Source organism: Gekko japonicus, unplaced genomic scaffold, assembly GCF_001447785.1.
Source record: "Gekko japonicus isolate JY-2015 unplaced genomic scaffold, Gekko_japonicus_V1.1 scaffold32, whole genome shotgun sequence".
In the NCBI taxonomy this organism is placed as follows: domain Eukaryota; kingdom Metazoa; phylum Chordata; class Lepidosauria; order Squamata; family Gekkonidae; genus Gekko; species Gekko japonicus.
In genome coordinates this window covers 2570355-2592391 of record NW_015167527.1, presented here as the reverse complement: position 1 = coordinate 2592391, position 22037 = coordinate 2570355, and the positions used below count along the sequence as shown (strand labels likewise).

Below are 22037 nucleotides of genomic sequence, written 5' to 3'. Positions count from 1 at the left end.
AGTGGGTGCCAAAGTTCTAATTCTAAAATGCACTTCCTTAGTGTATGGCTGATGGCACTGCTCCTCAGCATATATCGCCACCAATCAGAAGGCAAAGCCCGGGTCCCGCCCACACCACAACTGCTGCGACAACCTGGTCTTTTGCATATGGAAGCTGATTGGACTTCAGTCCATTCCACACCTCAAACTCCCCCCCCCCCGCAAGATAGTTGGAATTTTCAGTTGCATAACATACCTCATAGGGGAGAGGAGAATGGGTAACAATGGTTACCACTCTCCAGGTGAGGGCTACAGATAACTCAAACATACAAATGCTCTTCAGGTAGCAGAGATCAGTCCCTCTGGAGAAAACAGTGGACTCTGTCATTAAATCCTGCTGAGGTCGCCACAGGAAACTGACACTGTTTGCCCAAAGCCAGAGCACTCTCCCAGAGCCTCTTTCTAGATCCCGTTGTATTTATTTCCGCAACGGGCATTATTTCTAGTAATAAGAGAATAAAAAAAGATGTTCTCTACAGAGTCCACTTTCTTACACACATTTATATCCGGATGTTACATTTAAAACTGATTCACATTCTGCTTCTTCATTGCCATTCATTTGTATACAATATTTTAAACTAGTTCTCATTTTAAATTGGTCTCCTGCTTGGATAATATTATCATAGTACACACACTCCATCTCTCCTTAAATTTGGTAATTGACCTATTTCTCAACTGTGTTGTGAATTTTGCCATTACTGTGTGTTTGGCAAGTTTATTTTTTCATTGTTCTAAGCATGGACAGACATCTAATTTCCATTTTGCTGTGGAGATGCTTCTAGTGGCTGTCACCATGTATGTAAATACCTCTTCCAAAATTTTTGGTAATTTGTTAGGCAGTACACCTAATAGCATAATCTTCTTCGTGGTCTCTGTGCATCACACCTCTGGGATATAGGGCGCCTGCGTAGACCTCGATCGGTAACATAGAAAGCGAAAGGGATTTTCACATCCTCTCTCCAGTCACACGCCAGGCTCCACTGCACATGACTAAGGGAGGGGCATGACAATCCCACCAGTTCTCTTCTGACCGCCACGCTGGTAGGATCTTCTCCATTTCGGTCGGTAACATTTCTCTCTGGCCTTCAGTTCTTTTCTTCTCTTGCTGGATTCCTAGTTCGGGAAATAGAAAATAGTGTTAGCGAATTGGACTCTTTTTGTTGTTGGTTCTGCTTCGGCAGACTACCTCTGGCCTATGGCCAAATGGTGGGGCTTCTTCAATCGGTACTTGAAGTGCGGTAACAAAATCGCTCCCCCTGACAGACACTCCCTTTGCCTTCTGTGCCTTGGGGAATCGCACCAAGTGGACTCTTGTGCCCATTGCACCAAATTCTTGAAGCAGACGAGAAAGAATAAGACTGCCGGACTTCATGTTTCATTGCTGGAGTTGGCGCTCTCACCGATGGCGTCATCGCAGGACACTTCAAAGCATGTCTCAATGTCGACTCCTGCATCAGAGTCGATGGCCACAATGTCTCTGACACCAGCTCATTCCGATGTCGGTCGACTGGTGCTGAAATGCTCGGTCCCAACATCCCAGTTCGAAGCCACACTCCCATTAAGAAATGTAGGGAGGGCAAGGATGACCAGCCTGTCAAGCACAAGAAGCATAAGAAAAGCTCCCCTGCTAAGGCTCTGTCGACCCCGTGTCAGGCCGCAGGCGCGATTCCTGTTGGGGCTGCTTTGTTTGACTCCTCTGGCCGTAGGCAGCTACAAGGTGCACCACCACCTTCGCTGCATCCTATCCAGCTCATGGACTCGGAGTAGGATATGGACTTAATACAAGTCTCCCGATCCTCCAGTGTTGACAGCCTTCACTCGGGTCGAGGAGCAAGCACATTCATGCATCCTTCCCTGCATCGACCCAACGATCGAGATTGACCAGTGGGACCATTCCACCCCTTCCACCTTCCTGGGATCAACGCCAGTGGCAATATATGTATGGGGCCTATCCCTTTCCTAGTGGCATGCCGTGGCTCCCCCCACGTGCACCGATGGAGTGGGATCATCAATCTACCTTATCCTGACTCTCCCGGTATCGAGACCCTCCCCCAACACCGGAGTTTGTCAAACCACAACCATCACAACTGATGGACAAGATTCATAAGCCGCCTTGGAGAGAGTTTTAATCACCCGCAGGATAAAGAAATTAAAGAGCCTAAAAGAGGGAAAGAAAAGTCACCCAAAAAGAGGTATTTGAAGAGAGGAACAATAAAAAAGAAAATAGCGAGGCTTACTGCTAACAAGAAAGAAAAACGGAGAAGGAAGAGACAGGGAAGATTTAGTGGGAAGATTTAGTGGGAAGATAAAAAGGAACAATACAAGCTGGATAAATGAATGGAGGAGAACTGGTCAGGAGAGATTAAAAGTGACTTGCCTCATTTACAAAGGGAGAAACCATCTGGAAAGGGTGCTACAGAAGAAAAAGTTGCAGAGTTATAAAAGACGATTCAAAATATTTGAAAGCTTATTTTATGTGTGGGTTTGGTCTCTGTTGGTTTTGAAATGAATTGATTTGATAATTGAATAGAATGAAATGGATTATTTTTATTAGGGGATCAATATAGTAGTGAGTATAAGGGGGATGAATTAATGTTTGTAGTTGTTGCTCTTAAAATATTGATTTTGAAATATGATAAATAGTTTGCACTGAAGAATTATCAAGGATTGAATCAGAGATTTATAAGGGTGTCTTAAAGTATTAAGTGTGGTGATGTTATGTGTGTATTTGATTTTTGTTGGAAATGGAATGATTGAATAGGATATTTGGGTAAAAGGGAATAAATTGATATAGGATGTAAGTGTGCTTCTGGAATTGGAATGAATTGATATTATATACGGGTAAAAGGTATGAATGCTAGTTTGGGGAAATGTGGGAGAAATCAGAGTTTTATAATAGTGGTATTGTTATGTGTCAGGTTTTTTTTTCCTTTTGGGTTTGAATAAGTGTGATAAATTAGGGTGATAAGACTGTAGTATTTAAGTGCTTTGTCTCTGGTCCTCAAGGTATTAATCTTATTTTTCAAATGTGTACTTATGAAAAGGTTCCGCTTTATGTTGCTCTCTAGACGTCGGACTTAGGCATTAGGTGTTCACTATTAAGGGGGAGAAAGACATATAAAGATAGGAGTGGAGATTTGTAGTAGGGTCTTAAGTTTAAAGCCTATGGAAGAAAATAAGGAAAAGAAAAATCTAAAAAAAATTGTAGATAGATGGTAACATACAGAAATGCTTTAATATTGTCTGGCAAGAGAGTAAGGTTGACAAGCAGAGAAGAGCGCTTTAATATACATAGACATTTCAAATTTAATGCTGTATTAATGGATGTATGTATTTACTAAGGTAGAGAGGAAAATTGGTTGAACAAAGAAAAAAAGAACAATGATTATTGGGGAGCTGTTGCTGTTCACTGTGGTTTATATACTATTTGAGGTGTTAATGAGATGGAATGAGTATGGAAAATTCTTATTGAGAAGTGCATTATTGTAAAAACCCAATAAAAATATTTATATATAAAAAAAGATTCATAAGCCGCCGCCAGCACCATTGCAGTTTAAAGAGCCATCGGAGCCGATGCCCTCGACGCCAATTTTCCAAATGTCATTTTCAGAGCCTTCGGATCATTCCATCTTCTCAGATTCTTCATCTCACTCCAGAGACAAGAACCCAGAACCCCCAGTGGAACCCTCTCCACCGCAACAAGTAGGGGAGGATCTCCCAATATCTCCCTCTGAGGACCTTAAGTCTTATGGGGATTTTGTTAAGCGAATGGCTAACACACTGGCCCTGTCAACTGTTCAACCCCCACCTACAGTTACAGACTCGGTATTCGATATTGTCCAGATGGACACTTCCACAGCCATCACATTTGCCCATGACTTCGGTTCTGCTGCAAGCGGCTAAAGCTCTCTGGTCCCATCCGGCTTCCATCCCCATCTCTAGCCGGAGGATGGATCACATGTGCAGGAAACGGGTGCTGAGTTTTTGTTTATTCACCCCAAACTGAACTCGGTGGTCGTCACCTCCTCGTTGAAGGGCAAACATAGTCATTCCACTCCCCCTGACAAGGAAGGAAGAAAATTAGACTCCTTCGGCAGGAACTTCCAACTATACTGCATGTATGGGGAGATATCAATATGCTCTGTCGACATCCTTTTTGAAGTAAGGCCTCCAGAACTGCACACAATACTCCAGGTGCAGTCTGACCAATGCAATGTACAGTGGGACTATGACATCTTGTGATTTGGGTGTTATGCCTCTGTTGATACACCCCAATATTGCATTAGCCTTTTTTGTTGCCGCATCACACAGGCTGCTCACATTTAACTTTCACCCAAGATCTTGTTCACACACACTGCTACCCAGAAGTGTATCCCCCATCCAGTATGCATGTTCCTCATTTTTGTTATCCAGATGTAGAACTCAGCATTTATTCTTGCTAAATTGCATCTTGTTCACACCTGCCCACTTTTTGATTGGGTTCAGATCTCATTGAATTATATCTCTGTCTTCTGGTGTGTTTGCTGCTCCACCCAGTTTGGTGTCATCTCCAGATTTAATGAGTAGCCCCTCCACACCCTCATCCAGATCATTTATAAAAATATTGAAAAATACTGGGCTCAGAACCAAGCCCTGTGGCACCCCACTGAAACCTCCCTACATTCCAATGAAATGCCATTGAAAATTGTTCTGAGTGCGGTTCTCCAACCAGTTCCCTATCCACCTAACTATTCTACAGTCCAGTCCACAGTCCTCTAGTTTATCCATCAGAACTTCATGGGGAACCCTGTCAAAAGCTTTACTGAAATCCAGGTAAACAACATCAACAGCATTCCCTTGATCCAGTAAGCTCATCACTTGATCAAAGAAGGAAATGAGGTTGGCCTGGCAGCTATCCAGGGTGAGACAGGAACAGGGTGACCATAACCCCATCTCCTCCCACTCTGAGGCTCTGAGGACCCTCAGCGCTAGACTGTCAGCAAGATGACTGAGAGTAGTGGTCAACTGGGGCCCCTTGCTAAGGTGTGACAGGAGGCTGTATACACCCTGAACCAGTGCTTGTGGGCAGTTTTGGGGTGGATGCAGGCTAATAAACTGAAACCAAATCCTGAAAAGATGGAAGGTCTGATCCAGGATTTAAGCTGTCACATGTTCTGGATGAGGTTGCACTCCCCTTGAAGAAGGGAAGCTTTGTTCTTGATAGATTGTTTTAGGTTAAAAAAAATTCATACTACACATTTTGAGTAAAACCCCATCTTCCATTTCACTGATTTCAAATGAAGGGGGGGGGGTTGGTGTCCCCCCCAATTCCCCAATTTTCCCAATGGAAAAATTCAAAAAGTGCTCAAACTTATTCATGCTATACCTCTTGAACGAGAAAAAACCTGTCTTAAAAAGCATTCCATTTATTCTGTAAGAGAAAATATTTCATGAGCCTTTTTTTCCTTGCAGCCCCAAATGTCCTATTTTTTCCAGGGGGAGGGATGTCCTTGAGGAAGAAAGCATATCTTGTTTGCTTTATTTTTTTCATTTTTCCACATGTCTTCACATATCTAGCCTTCCACTCTTATGAACATTAGATTCTTGCCACCATCAGTTCAGCCACTACTAGTCACCAAATATTTCTTCTTCTGTCTCTTAAATATTTTTGTTAATTCTCTTGTGTTGCCCATTTTCTGTCTGGTGCTCCTACTTTAATATCTGTGTCAGGGCACCAGTTTCTCCACCATTCAATTATCTTCTTAGAAGGCATTTTTTACATTAAGATTGTTTAACTCTTTAACTTTTTAATTTACCCCTAAGTATATGTAACTGCATTTGCTTATGGTGTTTATCTGGTTATTTCTGAAAAGAGGCAAAAGGCATAGTAATCTTAATAGATCTGTTATGTAAATAGATTATGTGAAAAAAAGTATTGTAATTTTCATCTGATGTTCAATTATAGACTTCTTGGGCTCCTTTAAATGCTGTTTTTCATAGGAATTGATTTTTGTTAAAATGCAGTTGTAAATAGAGTGGTTGTACTCTGAATAGCGTGTAATTCTCTTAAGATTCTATCGTTATAATACTAAAAAGCTTTGTATTGTCATTGCAAAAAAAGTTTAAGCTGCTTCTTGATATGAGAAGAAATATTATTCTAAGTTTGTTGTTGTTCAGTCGCACAGTCGAGTCCGACTCTTCGCGACCCCATGGACTAGATCCCGCCAGGCTCTCCTGTCTTCCGCTGTCCTCTGAAGTTTGCTCAGTTTCATGTTCATTGCATCGATGACACTGTCCAACCATCTCATCCTTTGCCGTCCCCGTCTTCTTTGACCTTCAATCTTTCCCAGCATCAGGGTCTTCTCCAGTGAGTGCTCCCTTCTCATTTGGTGGCCAAAGTATTTGAGCTTCAGTTTCATTATCTGGCCTTCCAGGGAACAGTCAGGGTTGATTTCTTTTAGGATTGACTGATTTGATCTTCTTGCAGTCCAAGGGACTCTCAAGAGTCTTCTCCAGCACCATAGTTCAAAAGAATCTATTCTTCGACGCTCGGCCTTCCTTATAGTCCAACTCTCGCAGCCATACATGACTACTGGGAATACCATTGCTTGGACCATGCGTATTTTTGTTGGCAGGGTAGCAACAGTCTTTTTTGTAACTAGAAAGAATTAAAAGACTTCATAATTTTCACATCCTGAGCTGATTTGAATGGCTATTTAAATGTTAGCAGCAGGGTCATTTCGAGCATTCCGGCAGTAATGAGCCCAAGGGGCACAGAGATGCAGTAAGCCCTGCCCCCGGCCTTCCCTGGCCCACTCACCAAAGCAGGTTAACCGGGGGAGGCCCTGTACGGAGCAGGGAGGCATTTAAATGCTTCCCTTTGTCTTCTCCAGCCTGCCTGCCTGCCCAAGTGGGTGGGCTCGGAAAGGCCTAGTAAGAGCCCCCCACCTTCCCTGATGTGCCTGCCGAGGTTGGCAGGCTGGGGAAAGCCCTGTAAGTTGTAGGGAGGCATTTAAATGCCTCCCTGTGCATTCCCCAGGCTGCCCACCACAGCGGGCGGGTTGGGGAAAACCTAGTAAGAGCCCCCCCGGCCTTCCCTGACCCGCCTGTCGAGGCTGGTGGGCTGGGGAACGCCCTGTATGGAGTGAGGAGGCATTTAAATGCGTCCCCGTGCTTTCCCGAGTCCGGAGAAGGCCTAGGAAGAGCCCCCCACCCTTCCTTGGCCCACTCATCAAGGCGGGCAAGCTGTGGAAGGTTCTGTATGGAGCAGGGAGGCATTTAGATTCCTCCGCATGCCTTCCCTGGCCCATGGAAGGCCTAGGAAGAGCCCCTCCACCCTTCTCTGGACCGCTCGTCATGGTGGGCGAGCTGGGGAAGGCCCTGTACAGAACGGGGAGGCATTTAAATGCCTCCCTGTGCCTTCCCTGGCCCGCTTCTGTCAGGCAGAAGTGCCTGAGATCCTCCCCCCTTTTCCTTCTTCCCTCTTAGAGGCAAAGGGAAGGAAGAGGGGGAAAGGAATGGGTTGCCAGAGAACAGAAAGGGGGAAATAACAACAACAACAACAACAATAATAATAATAATAATAATTTAAAAAAGAAACGCAAAGCAAGTAAAAGTTAAAGTATAATATCGAAGAGAAATAACAATATTAATATTGATATATAGTTGGATGGTAAGATAAGATAAATGCTTGAAAAAATGGGTTTGTAAGTAAATGTATAGGTTGATTCTTAAAGAATTCTAATATAATCAAACTTGAGAAGCTAGCAGACTAATGGCTTCTGGATCCATTAACACAAATAACACAAATTATAGCCAATAGCGAGACAATGAAAGGGAAGATAAGAGATATAGATTTTGAAGTGCAAGAACTGAAAAGTAAAAATGAACAAATAGAAGAGTCTCTGATTAACTTAGAGATGGACAAAGCAGCGTTGATAATTAGGTGTCAAAATATACCAGAAAATTTAGGGAAAAACTTGAAGGAGTTAGTAGTTCAGAACTTTTTAAACATAAGAACATAAGAGACGCCAATGTTGGATCAGGCCAAAGGCCCATCCAGTCCAACACTCTGTGTCACACAGTGGCCAGAAATACCAGTGCCATCAGGAGGTCCAGCAGTGGGGCCAGGACATTAGAAGCCCTCCCACTGTTGACCCCCCCAAGCACCAAGAAGACAGAGCATCACTTGCCCCAGAGCCCCTATCTATATCTTCTTCTTTTTTACAAAGTTTATTTAGAGTTTTCAGTATACATCATATTCTCGATTTACATTATTCATTCTTGTGAGTCACACATAGTTTCTTTATCCAACCATGCATAAAACCTTTTCCATCTTTTTTCAAATATCTCCTTACTAGTACCTTTTAGTAGTAAGCTTAATTTATCCATTTCAGCTACTGATAGCATTTTATTAATTATATCATTTCTAGAGGGTAGATCTTCTTGTTTCCATTTTCTGGCTAATAATATTCTAGCTGTTGTGAGAAAATATATAATTACATATTTGTTCGTCTTAGTATACAATTCTGGAAGTATGTTTAGTAGAGCTGTCTCTGGTACAAATGGGATTGGTTCTTCAGCTATTTCATTTATCATTCCAAATACTTTTTTCCAATATCTCTGGACTTTCTCACATCTCCACCACATATGTATAAATGTTCCTACATTTCTGTTACATTTCCAACAGTTCTTATTAGGGGTGCCATAACATTTTGCTAGTTTTTCCGGTGTCCAGTGCCACCTGTAGAACATCTTGTATATATTTTCTTTATACGGGATTGCACGCATAAATTTTATCGACTGCCATGTTTTTCCCCATTGCTCGGCCTCTAAGGTATAGTGCAGATCTTTTGACCACGTAAGCATAGTTCCTTTGATCATATCGTCTGCCAAATAATCTGACATTAATAATTTATACGTTTTTTGAATTAATTTGTCACTTGAGGACAGCCAAATTCTATCTAGAGCGTTTTTTTCTTTGTAGAAACCCACTTTTTTATCTTTATTATATCTTGAATTTATTTGCATTATGTCCCACCAGGTGAGCTTCACTTTTTGTTTGTCAAATTGTTCTATACTTTTTAAGTTTTCATTGTCGTCTAATAAGTCTTCATATGTAACTAGCCATCTTTTCTCCATCAAGGTCGGTAGGGTTTCTGCTTCAATCGGTGCTACCCATTTGGGCGTTTTTAGATAATATTTAAGTTTCACTTCCTTCCAGATACCTATTAAGGCTCCCCTTATCGTGTGGTGTGTAAAGCTCTTTGATGTTCTACCTTCTTCATACCAAATATATTTGTGCCACCCAGATGCAAGATCATGTCCTTCCAGTTTTAATAATCTAGGGTTTTCTAATGTTATCCAATCTTTAATCCATACAAGTGCCGATGCTTTGTAATATATATGCCAATTTGGCACTCCAAAGCCACCCGTCTCTTTCTTATCTTGCAGATATTTGGCTTTAATCCTTGGCTTTTTATTGTCCCATATAAATTTATTGCATATTTTTTCTAGATCTTTAAAATATAGTGTCTTTCTTAAGATTGGTATATTTTGGGCCAGAAAGATGAATTTAGGTAAAATATTCATCTTCACAGCAGCAATCCTGCCCATCATAGATAGTTTTAAATCTTTCCACCTGTCCAGATCCTTTCTTGTTTCGTTAAGGAGCTTATTATAATTATCTTCTACAAGCCTAATGTTTCGGTTTGATATCGTTATACCTAAATATTTAATCTTTTTGACTATTTCCATTTTTGATAATTCTTTGATCTTTGCAATTTCTAATTTTGAGCAGTTTTTTGTTAGTATCTGGTTTTCTTAAAATTAATTTTCAATCCGGCCACTCGGCCATATTCTTCTATGACATGTATTAAAGTTGTAATTGATTCGGCTGGAGTGTCTAGTATAAAGACCAAATCATCTGCATATGCTTGTAATTTATATTCTTCACCCTTAACTCTTAGACCTTTAATTGCAGTGTTTTCTCTCACTTGTTCGGTTAGTGTTTCCAAAGTAAAGATAAATAGCAGTGGAGATAGAGGGCAGCCTTGTCTAGTGCCTTTTTGAATTTCTATATCTTGCGTCATATCGTTATTAATTTGTACTTTCGCTGATTGCTTACTGTATATAGCTCTAATCATTGTTAGGAAGTTCTTGCCACAGTTCCATCTTTCCAATTTTTGGAGCATAAATTCCCAGTTCACATTATCGAACGCTTTCTCTGCGTCCAAAAATATTAATGCTAATTCTTTATTTGGATGCTCTTCATAATATTCTAAGATATTTAATACCATTCTAATATTATTCTTAAGGTATCTTCTTGGTAGGAATCCCGCTTGGTCTTGATGTATTGTTTGGTTTAATATTGCTTTCATTCTTGTTGCTAATATGGAGGCAAAAATTTTATAATCTGAATTTAATAGTGAAATTGGTCTATAATTCTTTATATCTCGATTATCTGAATTTGGTTTATGGATGAGGGTTATAACAGCTTGATTCCAAGACTCAGGAATTTCCCCTGAAATGGCTATATTCTGCAGTAGCTCTTTAAGTATTGGGGTAATCTGTTCTTCGTACTTTTGATATATCTCAGCACATATTCCGTCTGGACCTGGCGATTTATTCTTTTTCATTTTTCTTATTGCCTCCGTAATTTCTTCCATAGTTATTGACTTATTCAACACATTTGTTTGTTCCTCATTAAACGTTTTTGTATTCAAGAGATCAAGGTATCTCTTTATCAAATCTATTTCCTGTTTATCTTGTCTATATAGTTTCCCATAGAAATCTTCTGTTATATTTTTTAGTTCTTCAGGTTTGAACCTTTCGACTCCATCTCTGTCTCTAAGAATCTTTATAATCCTCTTTTCTTCCTGTTTTTTTAATCTATATGCAAGCCACCTGGTTGGCTTATTGGCGTTCTCGAAGAAGTGTTGTTTGGCAAATTCTATGTTTTTGGCAATTTCTTGGGACAAGATCAAATTCATCCGATGATGTAATATTCTGATGTTAGTTTCTGCTTTTCTCATTCCAGTAATTGACTTCTTTAAAATATCTTCCTCCTTTTTGATTTGTGCCGTTAATTGGTCATACTCTTTCCTCCTTTGCTTCTTTTTCCAGGCGTCCTGATTAATAAAGCAACCTCTCAAGTATGCCTTAAATGTGTCCCATACAATTTTAATAGGTGTTTCTGGTTGCATATTATGCGTGAAGAAGTCTGTAATTTCCTTTTTCAGTTTCTTGTGAAATTCTCTATCATTGATTAGCTTTTTATTCAATCTCCATCTTTTCTTTCGCTGTCTCTCTTTTAGTATTAGCATCAAGGGGCTATGGTCCGCAAATGAATTGGGAAGTATTTCCACCTCCATTAGTTCTGGCACCAAAGTAGTTGACATCCATATCATATCTATGCGGGACCAAGAATTATGTCTTGCTGAATAGAAAGTATAGTCTTTTTTTTCTAAGTTTCTCGTTCTCCAAGCATCTACTAAACTATGTTCCTCTGCTGTCTCCAAAAATACGTTTGGTAGTTTATTTCCAGATTTTCTGTTTCTTGTTTGCGTCTTTCTATCATCCTTTCCATCCAGCACTGCATTAAAATCTCCCGTTATACAGACTTCTGGTTCATTAATTGTGGTTAAAAAGTTTCTTAAATCTTTATAGAATTGATCTTGCTTCTGATTAGGAGCGTATATATTCACTATCAAAAGTTTCTTCTGTTGCCTTGTGATTTTCACTGCTAGAATTCTTCCATCTTTGGAGGCATGCACCAATTCAGGATTCAGATATTCTTTAACATAAGTTGCCACGCCCCTCTTTTTTATCACGTCTGAGGCTGCAAAGACTATACCTAGTTTTTTATTCTCCAGAAATTTTTGATCTCGTTCTTTTATGTGTGTCTCTTGTATGCATGTTATTTCGGTTCTGAGCTTATTGAGTTGGTGAAAGATTTTCCTTCTTTTGGTTTGGCTATTAAGACCGTTGACGTTTACTGAGAGTATTTTACTAAAGTTTGTTAAGTTACTGCTTATTGACTCTTTTCCCCTGTTCCCTTGCTCTTTGTTGGTACCTAGTTAATACATGGGAAGGAGTAAAGTACGTTCTTTTAGATCTTTGTCTTTTTTCTCCCTTTGCCTTTCCTAATTTTTCTGTCTCCTTTTCCTCTCCAGCTCCTTCTCCTTCTTCTTCTCCTTCTTCTTCTTCTTCTTCAGTCTCGCTATGTTCTTCTCTCTGCCACCCTAGTTTCGCACCATGTCGCTCCAGAAAATCCTCAACCTTGAAAATTGAGTCTAGCTTTTGTCTTCTTCCTTCAAAAGTAAATAGAACCCCTTCTGGAACCAACCATCTATACAGGATGTCATTTTTTCTTAATAAATTCGTCAGCATTGTGTAGGGGTGTCTCTTTTCCCGAATTCTCCAGGGTGTTTCTTTCAAAAATTTTATTTCTATATCATGCATTTTTACTTTTGTCACATTTGCTTCCTTTAGTATTTTATCTCTCATATTTTTCTTAACAAATTTTAAGTATACCTCTCTTGGGAGTTTATGTTTCCTGGCGTAGGAACTATTTTTCCTATAGACTTGATCGAGTTCCTGATTTATTTCTTCCTCTGTTCCTACTTTCAGTTGTTCAACAATATTTTTAATCATCTCTTCTTTTAGATTTTCCCCTACATTCTCTGGCACATTTTGACATCTAATGATCAAATTAGCTTTATCCAATTCTAATCCCATCAGGGCTCCCTCAATATCCTCTGTTTTGGTTATCATTTCTTGGATATCTGAGTCCATATCTTTCATTTTATCTTCCATTTTGCTATTTGCATTTACTATTTTAAGTATCTCTTGCTTATTTTCTTTAATTTGTTTCTTTATTTCCTCCGTTTCCGTACTAAGTTGTTGGGTTAAGTTTAGGATCTGCGTTTGCATTTGTAACATCTCCTGTCTTATTGGCTCTACTTCTTTCTTTATTAATGGCGGTAGTGTCACATCGGCAAAGTTTACTAAACATTCTTGCATTGCTTCTTTTATATCTTTAATATTTAATTGTGTTGTCGTCGTCATCTTTAACTGAGTTTGTATATTACTTTGTAATGGTGATTGTATAGAAGTCCGTCTTACACCGGTGGAGGTACTAGTTCCAGTAGCCATCCGTATGGTTTGTTAATCAAGTCGTTATTTTAACTTTTTGTTGTTGCTTTAGAATTTATGGTTAGCTGTATAGGTATTTTTAATAAGTATTTATTTCCTTTATTTATTAGTTACAAATGTACCTATATATCTGCTTCAATTGTTTATTACTTATTACTATCTTGAAGCTTCTTCCTCCTCACTTCCTTGGATTCTTAATTTGTTCCTAATTTGTTCTATTGTTATGTTTCAAAAATTTCACAGATTTCTATCACCTCTCCTATAATATAGCCTATTATTTCTATATTTTTTAAATTTTTGTTTCACCCCCCAAGTCCCATTTATTAACTATAAATTAGTCTAAACACTGTTATTGTGGGAGGGATTGTCTTTGTAGTCACAGCACTCTCTTTAGGCGTCTTCTCTATTTAGTTCTGCCCCTTTAAGTTCTGTCCCTTTAAGGTCTTTAACTCCGTCTTCGGCTCTTCGGGTCCTTCCGGACTCACTCGGCCTCTGCTGTTTCTTTGCCGAGTCCTCCGACCTTGGCTCCGCCCACTCGCGCGCAGGCGCTGCACGGAACGGCTCTTCTCCCTCTGATCAGCTTACTCGCTCGCCGCTCCTTCCCGATCTCCGCTCCCTGGGCTGACACTGGAATCTCCACTCCCTGTGCTGACACAGGAATCTCCCCTCTGGCCCGATTCTTCAAGCGATCCAAATCCTCGACCGAAGCAATCTCCTCCTCGGCTCCGGACACCTCCAAGTACCTCCAGGATTTTTCACACGGTCAGCGTCCGCCTTCCTGGTCCACAGCTCCTGCAACCCAGGGAAAGACGCGATATATCAATGGCAGTACCCTTCTTTATCTGTTATAACTTCACAGCTAAATTAAGGTTAGTAAGTGCTCTTTTCCTTTAATAAGTTTCGTGGTTGGGGTTATGAAAATGGCCGCCTTAAAGTGTCCTCGCCTCCCCCCTTTTCCCTTAGTCACTGAGCTCCACCATTAAAACCCCTGTTCCCTGTCACTCCTATAACAAAACAAAAAAAAAGTTTTATTTATTTTATCTTCCTATTAAGCTTTGGTATTGTTTTCGGGATACTTAGCTTCGGTTGTTGCTTTCAGCCTGTGTAGTTCAAGTTGGTGACTCCTTTGGTTCTTGCTGGTTCTGTAGGCGCGTCTCTCCGCCCGGCTTGCGTCGGGCGTCCCGCACAGTCTCAGCTCCAAAGCACCTCCGTTTTTCTCAGAGAGGTTTGCCAGTCCTCTCTGATTACGGAGAAAAGCTTCTGCTAGTGGCTCTCCTCCAGAGGGCCACTTCTGAAAGTTGTTTAAATCAGTTTTTGACTGTTAGGTTAGCATTCAGTGCTCAGCTGCTGCTGCTCACGTCTGCTCTCGTCGCCACCCGGAACCGGACGTGATTGTCCATGTTGTTGATGGAAGCATGTTCTGTGATATAAGGAATTTTCTGCTTATGCAAAAGACTTTTCTGCAGGTGAAACATACCGCTGACTACAGAACCAAAAGGCCGGTCTTATAAACCTCGATCATGTCACCCCTCAGTCGTCTTTTCTCCAAGCTAAAGAGCCCTAAGCGCTTTAACCTTTCCTCATAGGGAAAGTGTTCCAACCCTTTTATCATTCGAGTTGCCCTTTTCTGCACTTTTTCCAAAGCTATAATATCCTTTTTAAGGTGTGGTGCCCAGAACTGCACACAGTATTCCAAATGAGGTCTCACCATTGATTTATATAGGGGCATTATTATATTGGCTGATCTGTTTTCAATACCCTTCCTAATAATCCCCAGCATAGCATTGGCCTTCTTTATTGCAGTCACACACTGTCTCGACATTTTCAGTGAGTTATCCACTACAACTCCAAGATCTCTCTCTTGCTCAGTCTCTGCCAGTTCAGACCCCATCAATGTGTATTTATATTTAGGATTTTTGGCTCCAATGTGCATCACCCTGCACTTGGCCACATTGAACCCCATTTGCCATGTTGACGCCCACTCGCCCATCCTTGACAGATCCCTTTGGAGTGCCTCACAATCCTCACTGGTTTTCACCACCCTGAACAACTTTGTATCATCCGCAAATTTAGCCACTTCACTGCTTACTCCCATCTCCAAATCATTAATGAACAAGTTAAAAAGCAGTGGACCAAGTACTGATCCCTGCGGTACCCCACTGCTTACCACCCTCCACTGAGAAAATTGCCCATTTATACTCACTCTCTGTTTTCTATTAATTAGCCAGTTTTTGATCCATAAAAGGACTTGTCCTTCTATCCCATGATTTTTGAGCTTACTTAGGAGCCTTTGATGATGAACTTTATCAAAAGCTTTCTGGAAGTCAAGGTAAACAATATCTATTGGATCCCCCTTGTCCACATGTTTGTTCACCCCCTCAAAGAACACTAACAGGTTAGTGAGACAAGATCTTCCCTTACAGAAACCGTGCTGACGTTATGGCTGAAATGAAATCAATATATAGGCAAAACTCTGGTTATGCGAAAAGGTATAAATTACCCCATGAAGTACACATAAAATTTTATAAAAGAGAAATGAGGGGGGAAATCCTCAAAGTGCCAAATGAAAACAAAGTGATGATACAAGGTGCTGAAATTAGACTATTAAAAGAGATCCCTTGGAGAGTAAGGGAAAAAAGACAGAACTACCAAATCTTGACGAACTTATTAAAGAAAAGCAGAATTACGTATAGATGGCTGATCCCTGAAGGAATACTGTTCCACTCCGAAAGTAAAAGACACCGATTAGATTCGATATTCAAAGTAGAAAATTTTCTTGAAAAACACGGAGAAGACCTGGGACGGCAGAAGAGTGAAGAAGAGGAGGAAGAAAAGGAAGAAGAAGAAGAGGAAGAGACAGAAGAAGGAAATGTAGGTCAAGAAAAGGAAAAAATGGATGGAAAAAAGGCTGAAAAGAAAAGAAAAGAGGACAAGGAGCAATGGCATCCCAAGTATTAACAAGATTTCAGTATAGAGCTAGAGAAAATGATAACAGAAACAACCATGAATAAAATATTCCACCAAATAATTTAACCGAAAGCAGATGTAGTATGTCTCCAGGAGGCTCATATATAGAAAGAGGACATTAAACATTTAGCTAATAGAAAAATAGGAAACACGTTTATTGCAGCAGATATAAAAAAGAAGAGAGGTTTAGTGACCTATGTTAAAGACTATATTCATGCTGACCTGTTTTATACATCAGAAGACGGAAGGATTGTGGCTACGGTTATAAATAGAAATGGGAAAGAAACATTATTGGTTAACATATACGCACCAAACCAAAACCAGGAGAAATTTTATAAAGAATTACAGGAAGTATTAAAATTGAAAGAGTTTGAAAGTATATGTATAATAGTAGATTACAATGGAGTTTTAGACCCAGAATTATTGGTTAAGAACTGTTTACCAGAAATACAGCAAGAGTTACAGGACATAACTAATATGGAAATTGTGAAAAAAGTTAAATATTTGGGTATAACCTTATTGAACAAATGTAGTACGTTAATGGAGGATAATTATAATAAACTGTTGGAAGAAATCAGAAAAGACCTGGCTAAATGGAAGGATCTACACATTTCAATGATGGGAAGGATAGCAACTTTAAAAATGAATATATTGCCAAGATTTCTATTTTTAGCACAAAATATACCAATAGTTTAAAAAGCACAATACTTTGAAGAATTAGATAAAACAATGAGGCAATTTATTTGGGTGCCAAAAAAGTCTAGAATAAAATGGAAGACACTACAAGATAAGAAAGAAGGAGTGTACTAGGAGTACCAAACTGGAAAATGTACTATCAAGTGCCAACCTTAAGCTGGATAAGAGAATGGATAGTATTGGAAAATACAAGATGTCTGGCATTAGAAGGTTTCAATTCGTGTATGGGGTGGCATGCCTACATCTGGCATGGGAAGGTCAGAATATATACGAACTTCCAATGACATGTATTAAGGGGTGCATTGCTTAAAGTATGGAATAATATAAAAGAACGGTATTATATGAAAACGCCATTATGGATATCTCCATTAGAGGCATTTGTGAGACCCACATTGATAACAAGGATTATCATAAAAGGAAGGAGTTGAAGTCCGTGGAGGTCTTGGCGGATCAACATAATATCAGGTTATCATGGTGGGGAAACAATCAATTAAGATCTAGATTTGACAAAGATGTAAGTAATGGGTTTGAGGAAAGTAAGAATTAATTGGACAAGATCTGGTTATCGTCAAGTGATAAGTTGATTCAGAAAATATATAGCTGGTTGCTTGAAGAATACATGCAGGAGGAAATTGTAAAAACGTCAATGATGTCTTGGGTGCAGGATATAGGTTACACGATAAACAGATGAGTGGCATAGTGTTTGGAAAAAGTTGAAAGTTTTAAGGGCAGTGTCATATAAAGAGAATGTTTATAAAATGCATCACAGATGGTATTGCTCGCCGAATAGAATCTCCAAATGTCAGAAGAATGTTTCTAACATATCTTGGAAATGTAAGTCGAATGTGGGCACCTTCTACCATATGTGGTGGAGATGCCAAAAAGTACAAAAATACTACAGAATGGTACAAACCATAATTTGGGAAATTGTAAATGTACATGTGGAATTAAACCCGGAGATTTATTTGCTAAACATAATATCAGGGGATCAACAAACACACCAAGAGCTGTATATTCTGCTGCATATTTGTACGATTTCTCTGATTTTGTTAGCAAAATATTGGAAGACGGACAGACTACCCACTTGAGAAGAAATAGCGTTCAAGTTGATGGAAGTTGCGGAAATGGATAGATTATATGCACAACTACAAGGAATTGATGAAAATGTTGTTATTAAAAGATGGTTAAGAGCAAAACATTGGGTAGAAAGTTATGTATAGAGGAGTCATATTTTTGAGATTAGATGATGTAATGTATTTGAACACAATGTTAAAAAACCAATAAATAAAATGATTTTTAAAAAGGAATGGAACCCAGGTGCTTCTGCCTGTCAGAGGGGCCGGCACGCTGGCCCCTCTGTCAGGCAGAAGCACCTGAGATCCCCCCATTTCCTTCACCCTGCTTGAAGGCAAAGGGAAGGGAGATGTCAGGGGGTGTGGCATATGCAAATAAGTTATTCTAATGAGTTATGCTAATGAGCTCCTGTATCTCTTTTTCTAGGAAACGACCCCTGGTTAGCAGTGAATTGAAGCACTAATGTGTTTTTTAAAACATCAGTTGTATATGTGTAGGAGCATGCTGGGTTGTAAGACATGTCAGCACAGGTTTGTGTTGCAAAGCCTGATCATTCTGCACTATCTGAGAATGTGTTCATGAAAATGTACACAGTGGCCCATTAGAACTGTGCTGTGTAAAAATAAAAAAGAAACACTACTGTTGATGAAATTTAATTACTGTTTTGAAACAAACTTTGTTGGCATGTGGAAGCGTCCAGTAACGACAAGTACTAGGTTGCTGGTGCTAACTATTTATAGTGGATTTATTTACACAGATATACACAGTTCATTTAGCACTCTCCAACTCCATAATCGCCATCCAATCCGGCAGAGTGCTCCGCTGCTAGGCATCCACAGAGTGAACACCTCTACAAGTACTGTACAGACTTATATACAGTGTCAGCACCAATCAGTGACCAGTGCTGACTCATGGTTACATCATGCGAGCTGATGCAAGAGAGATGCAATCTCTGCCTGGTGACAGGGTCATATGACATACTTAGCTGTCATCCAGATCAGCATGATCTTTACCACATTGTCTCATAGACTGTCATCTTGTCTTATACCTTATTGTATTCTGACAACTTTTCGTATTGTAAGAGCCAAAGGACCTGTATTTCAGTAGGCTATGAACAGAGGAAGGCTGACAATTTTATTCTTTCTTTCAGGAGACGCTGATAGACTGGTGTGATGAAAAGGAACTTAACTTGATTTTAACAACTGGAGGAACAGGTTTCGCACCAAGGGATGTCACACCAGAGGTGAGAGAGTTTGTCTTTAAAACCATTTACCTTTCTCAAACATCTTTAATACTCCTTTATGTGTAAACCTTCTAAAGGTATTATGCCCTTTTTTGATATAATATAAGATATCATTCTGCAACTAAAACAAATCAGAAATGCCTACACTGAGCAGTTATGAAAGTAGCAACTGAATTTATTGTTCTGCTAGAATCTTGTGCATTGGGCAAGACATGGCACATTGGTACACAGAGATTTCCCTAATATATTGAACCTTAATGAATGAGTTAGAATTCTCTGTGGAGATACTAATAGTTCCCATGGAAGATCATGTTCCTTGCAAATTCTACACAGAGTGTTCCTTGATTTGGCCAAGAGGAACAGTACCAGTACAATCTTGCCCCTCTGTTTTTATGTAGGCTTTCCCCCTTCCTCATCATACAATTGTTTGATGTTCAAACAATTGTTTTCTTGACCCTAGTAAAGTAGGGTCCCCTTAGTGTGCGCAGCTAGCAGTGTTGGATGTGCTTCTGCATGATGCATTCCTATACTTCAGAGACACATGTATGAATAACATGACAGCATGGTGGGACCAATTGCATAACTGTATCCCATGTGACTCAGATTTGCCAAGAGGAAAGAACCAATACTGTGAGTGACATCCATGTGATCAGCCCCAACCATATGGTCTTGTTATTAATGTGAAGCCTGACAGCATGAGATCAAACCAACAAAAGTGGCTCATACGGCTGGCCGTACCTGTGAAAGATGTTTTGGAGGACATCCGTTCTATTTATTAAACTATCCTTTCCCTGGGAAAGATTGGAACATTCCTTTTGATTTGTATTATAACCTAGCTGGCAGAAATAGTGCATCATACGTAAGGCTAATTCACATGGGTATCATTTTATATAGTGTTTGAAGATTATCACTCAGCATTATCCTGGATTAAGGTATGACTTGCATGTTTCTCTTTGCATAGTATGTATCTGTAGTTTATACTATGCTGTTTTATCAGTCTTCAAAAATACTTTAAAAAAAGATTAAAGCTTCTTCCTTGGCTGGGGTTGAAATCTCTTCCTCAAAGATAGATATCACATGAGTTTCCATATAGTTTAATTGTTAATTGAGAAGCATAAAAGGATAATCAGTATGTAAAGCAGAAATACTTGAGTGGCAGGCTCTCTAGGTAGTTCAGGAATTGATATTTTTGAGCATCAATATATTTTAATGCAGTAATTATAGATCCCATAACATCACATGCTTCTATAACACCAATTTCAAATCCAGATTTATGTATTTCATTTATACCCTACCTTTCTTGCCAGTGGGAACTCAAGGCAGTTTACATTGTTCTCTTCTCCTCTATTTTATCTTCAAAACAACCCTGTTAGGCAGAGAGTATGTTATTATCTTAAGGTCACCCAGCAAGCTTCCATGGCAGAGTGGGGATTCCATCCTAGACTGACACTCTGATCACTACACAATGCTGGCTTGTGCATGATTGGTTTTCAATTCTGTTCAAAAGCTTTAAAGATGAAAATTGTAATAAAATTGGGGAGAGGGAGTATACATTCAGTATGACTGCAAGTTTGTTCTGTTAACAGACAACGTGATTTGTTTTCTTTCCTTAATTTCTCTATATTTGGGCCATTCTGTTGTTAGATATGTAAGACCCAAATAGACGTCAAAGATAGATTTCCTTTCTCTCGCTCTAGATGCCTTCATGTATTGATATTGCTCATTTTCCCATCAAGCTAATTTTTTAAGCCAGGCAACATAATTTTTTTGTATTGACATTTCAGATTTCTGCTGCATAGCTACAATCAAATAATTTTAAAAAATGGAGGAAGAGGGTTAGGATACTGCAGAAAAATCACAAAAATATACAAGTATTCTGAAATGATCTGATCCTGGCCCATACTAGTCTCTTCTCTGGGTATCAATATACTTGATCCTAATCCTTTAAAAATAAACAATAGTGAACAGTACTAGTTTTCTGTTTAGGTATTACAAGTTAATTTTGTTCAGATTAGTGTTTAATATATGTTTGGATTATAGGATAAACCAGTTTTGTTATTTGGCCTGTAATCTAACCCCAAATATGAAAAGGGAGACAAAATATGCATATTTAACTCAAACTAATTAAAAACAAAAGTTTGGTCTTATAGAAGCCAAAATGGTCTTTCAGCAGTGCAATCCTATGCAGTATTACTTCAGTCTAAACTTCTTGGAATAACACTGCATAGGAAAGTCTCTGTAAAAGTTCTTGGTGTATGGTTTAAAAGCCCCAAATGCCTAAATATATATGTCCATCACATTCTGTGTAGTCTTGTTCTTTCTGCAGTTTAGTGACTTTGTTTTCTTTCACTTTTTATCATTTTATTTAATTTTCATCATGTATATTTACTACACTCAGGAATTCTGATTTTCATGTTACTAGATTTTTAGTCTGCATTACTGCCAAGTTATTGACTTGTACTCAATGTCATATGTTGTTCGATATAATAAAAACATAGCCACTGTGAAAAAAGATAAAGGTAAACATTTATGGCCTGTATCCCACCATTCCTCTCAGCAAAGTTTGAAGTCGTCTTCTGCTCTAAGAAGATTTTCTCCTACAGAAGTGGCTCTTTCTCCAGTGGAAAAGCAACACTTTAGAGGAAAAGCTGTTGAACAAGCGCATTTTAAAAAGAGGAATATTTGAAACAAAAAATTAACAAGGAAGAAGAACATGCAGAATCTGTATTCTTTGTAAACAATTGGGTAAACTACTTATGTCTTATATTTTTGTCCTGCTCTATTTTCAAGGAGCTCAGGTTGGCATATATCATCTGCCTACCCCATCTGTATTTGATCCTAACAACAGCCCTGTAAAGTAGGTTAAATTGGGAATAATGATGGA

The 22037-nt window shown here is 39.3% G+C and overlaps 1 protein-coding gene across 1 annotated transcript in view; it reads left to right on the top strand.

Annotated features, from left to right (window-relative positions):
* The window catches only part of GPHN (gephyrin), a 406541-nt gene that overhangs the window by 107583 nt on the left and 276921 nt on the right, over window positions 1–22037 (top strand). The window contains exon 4 of the mRNA XM_015413285.1: window positions 19061–19153. Coding sequence (XP_015268771.1) covers window positions 19061–19153 — 93 coding nt within the window. The remainder of the gene's footprint in view (window positions 1–19060; window positions 19154–22037) is intronic.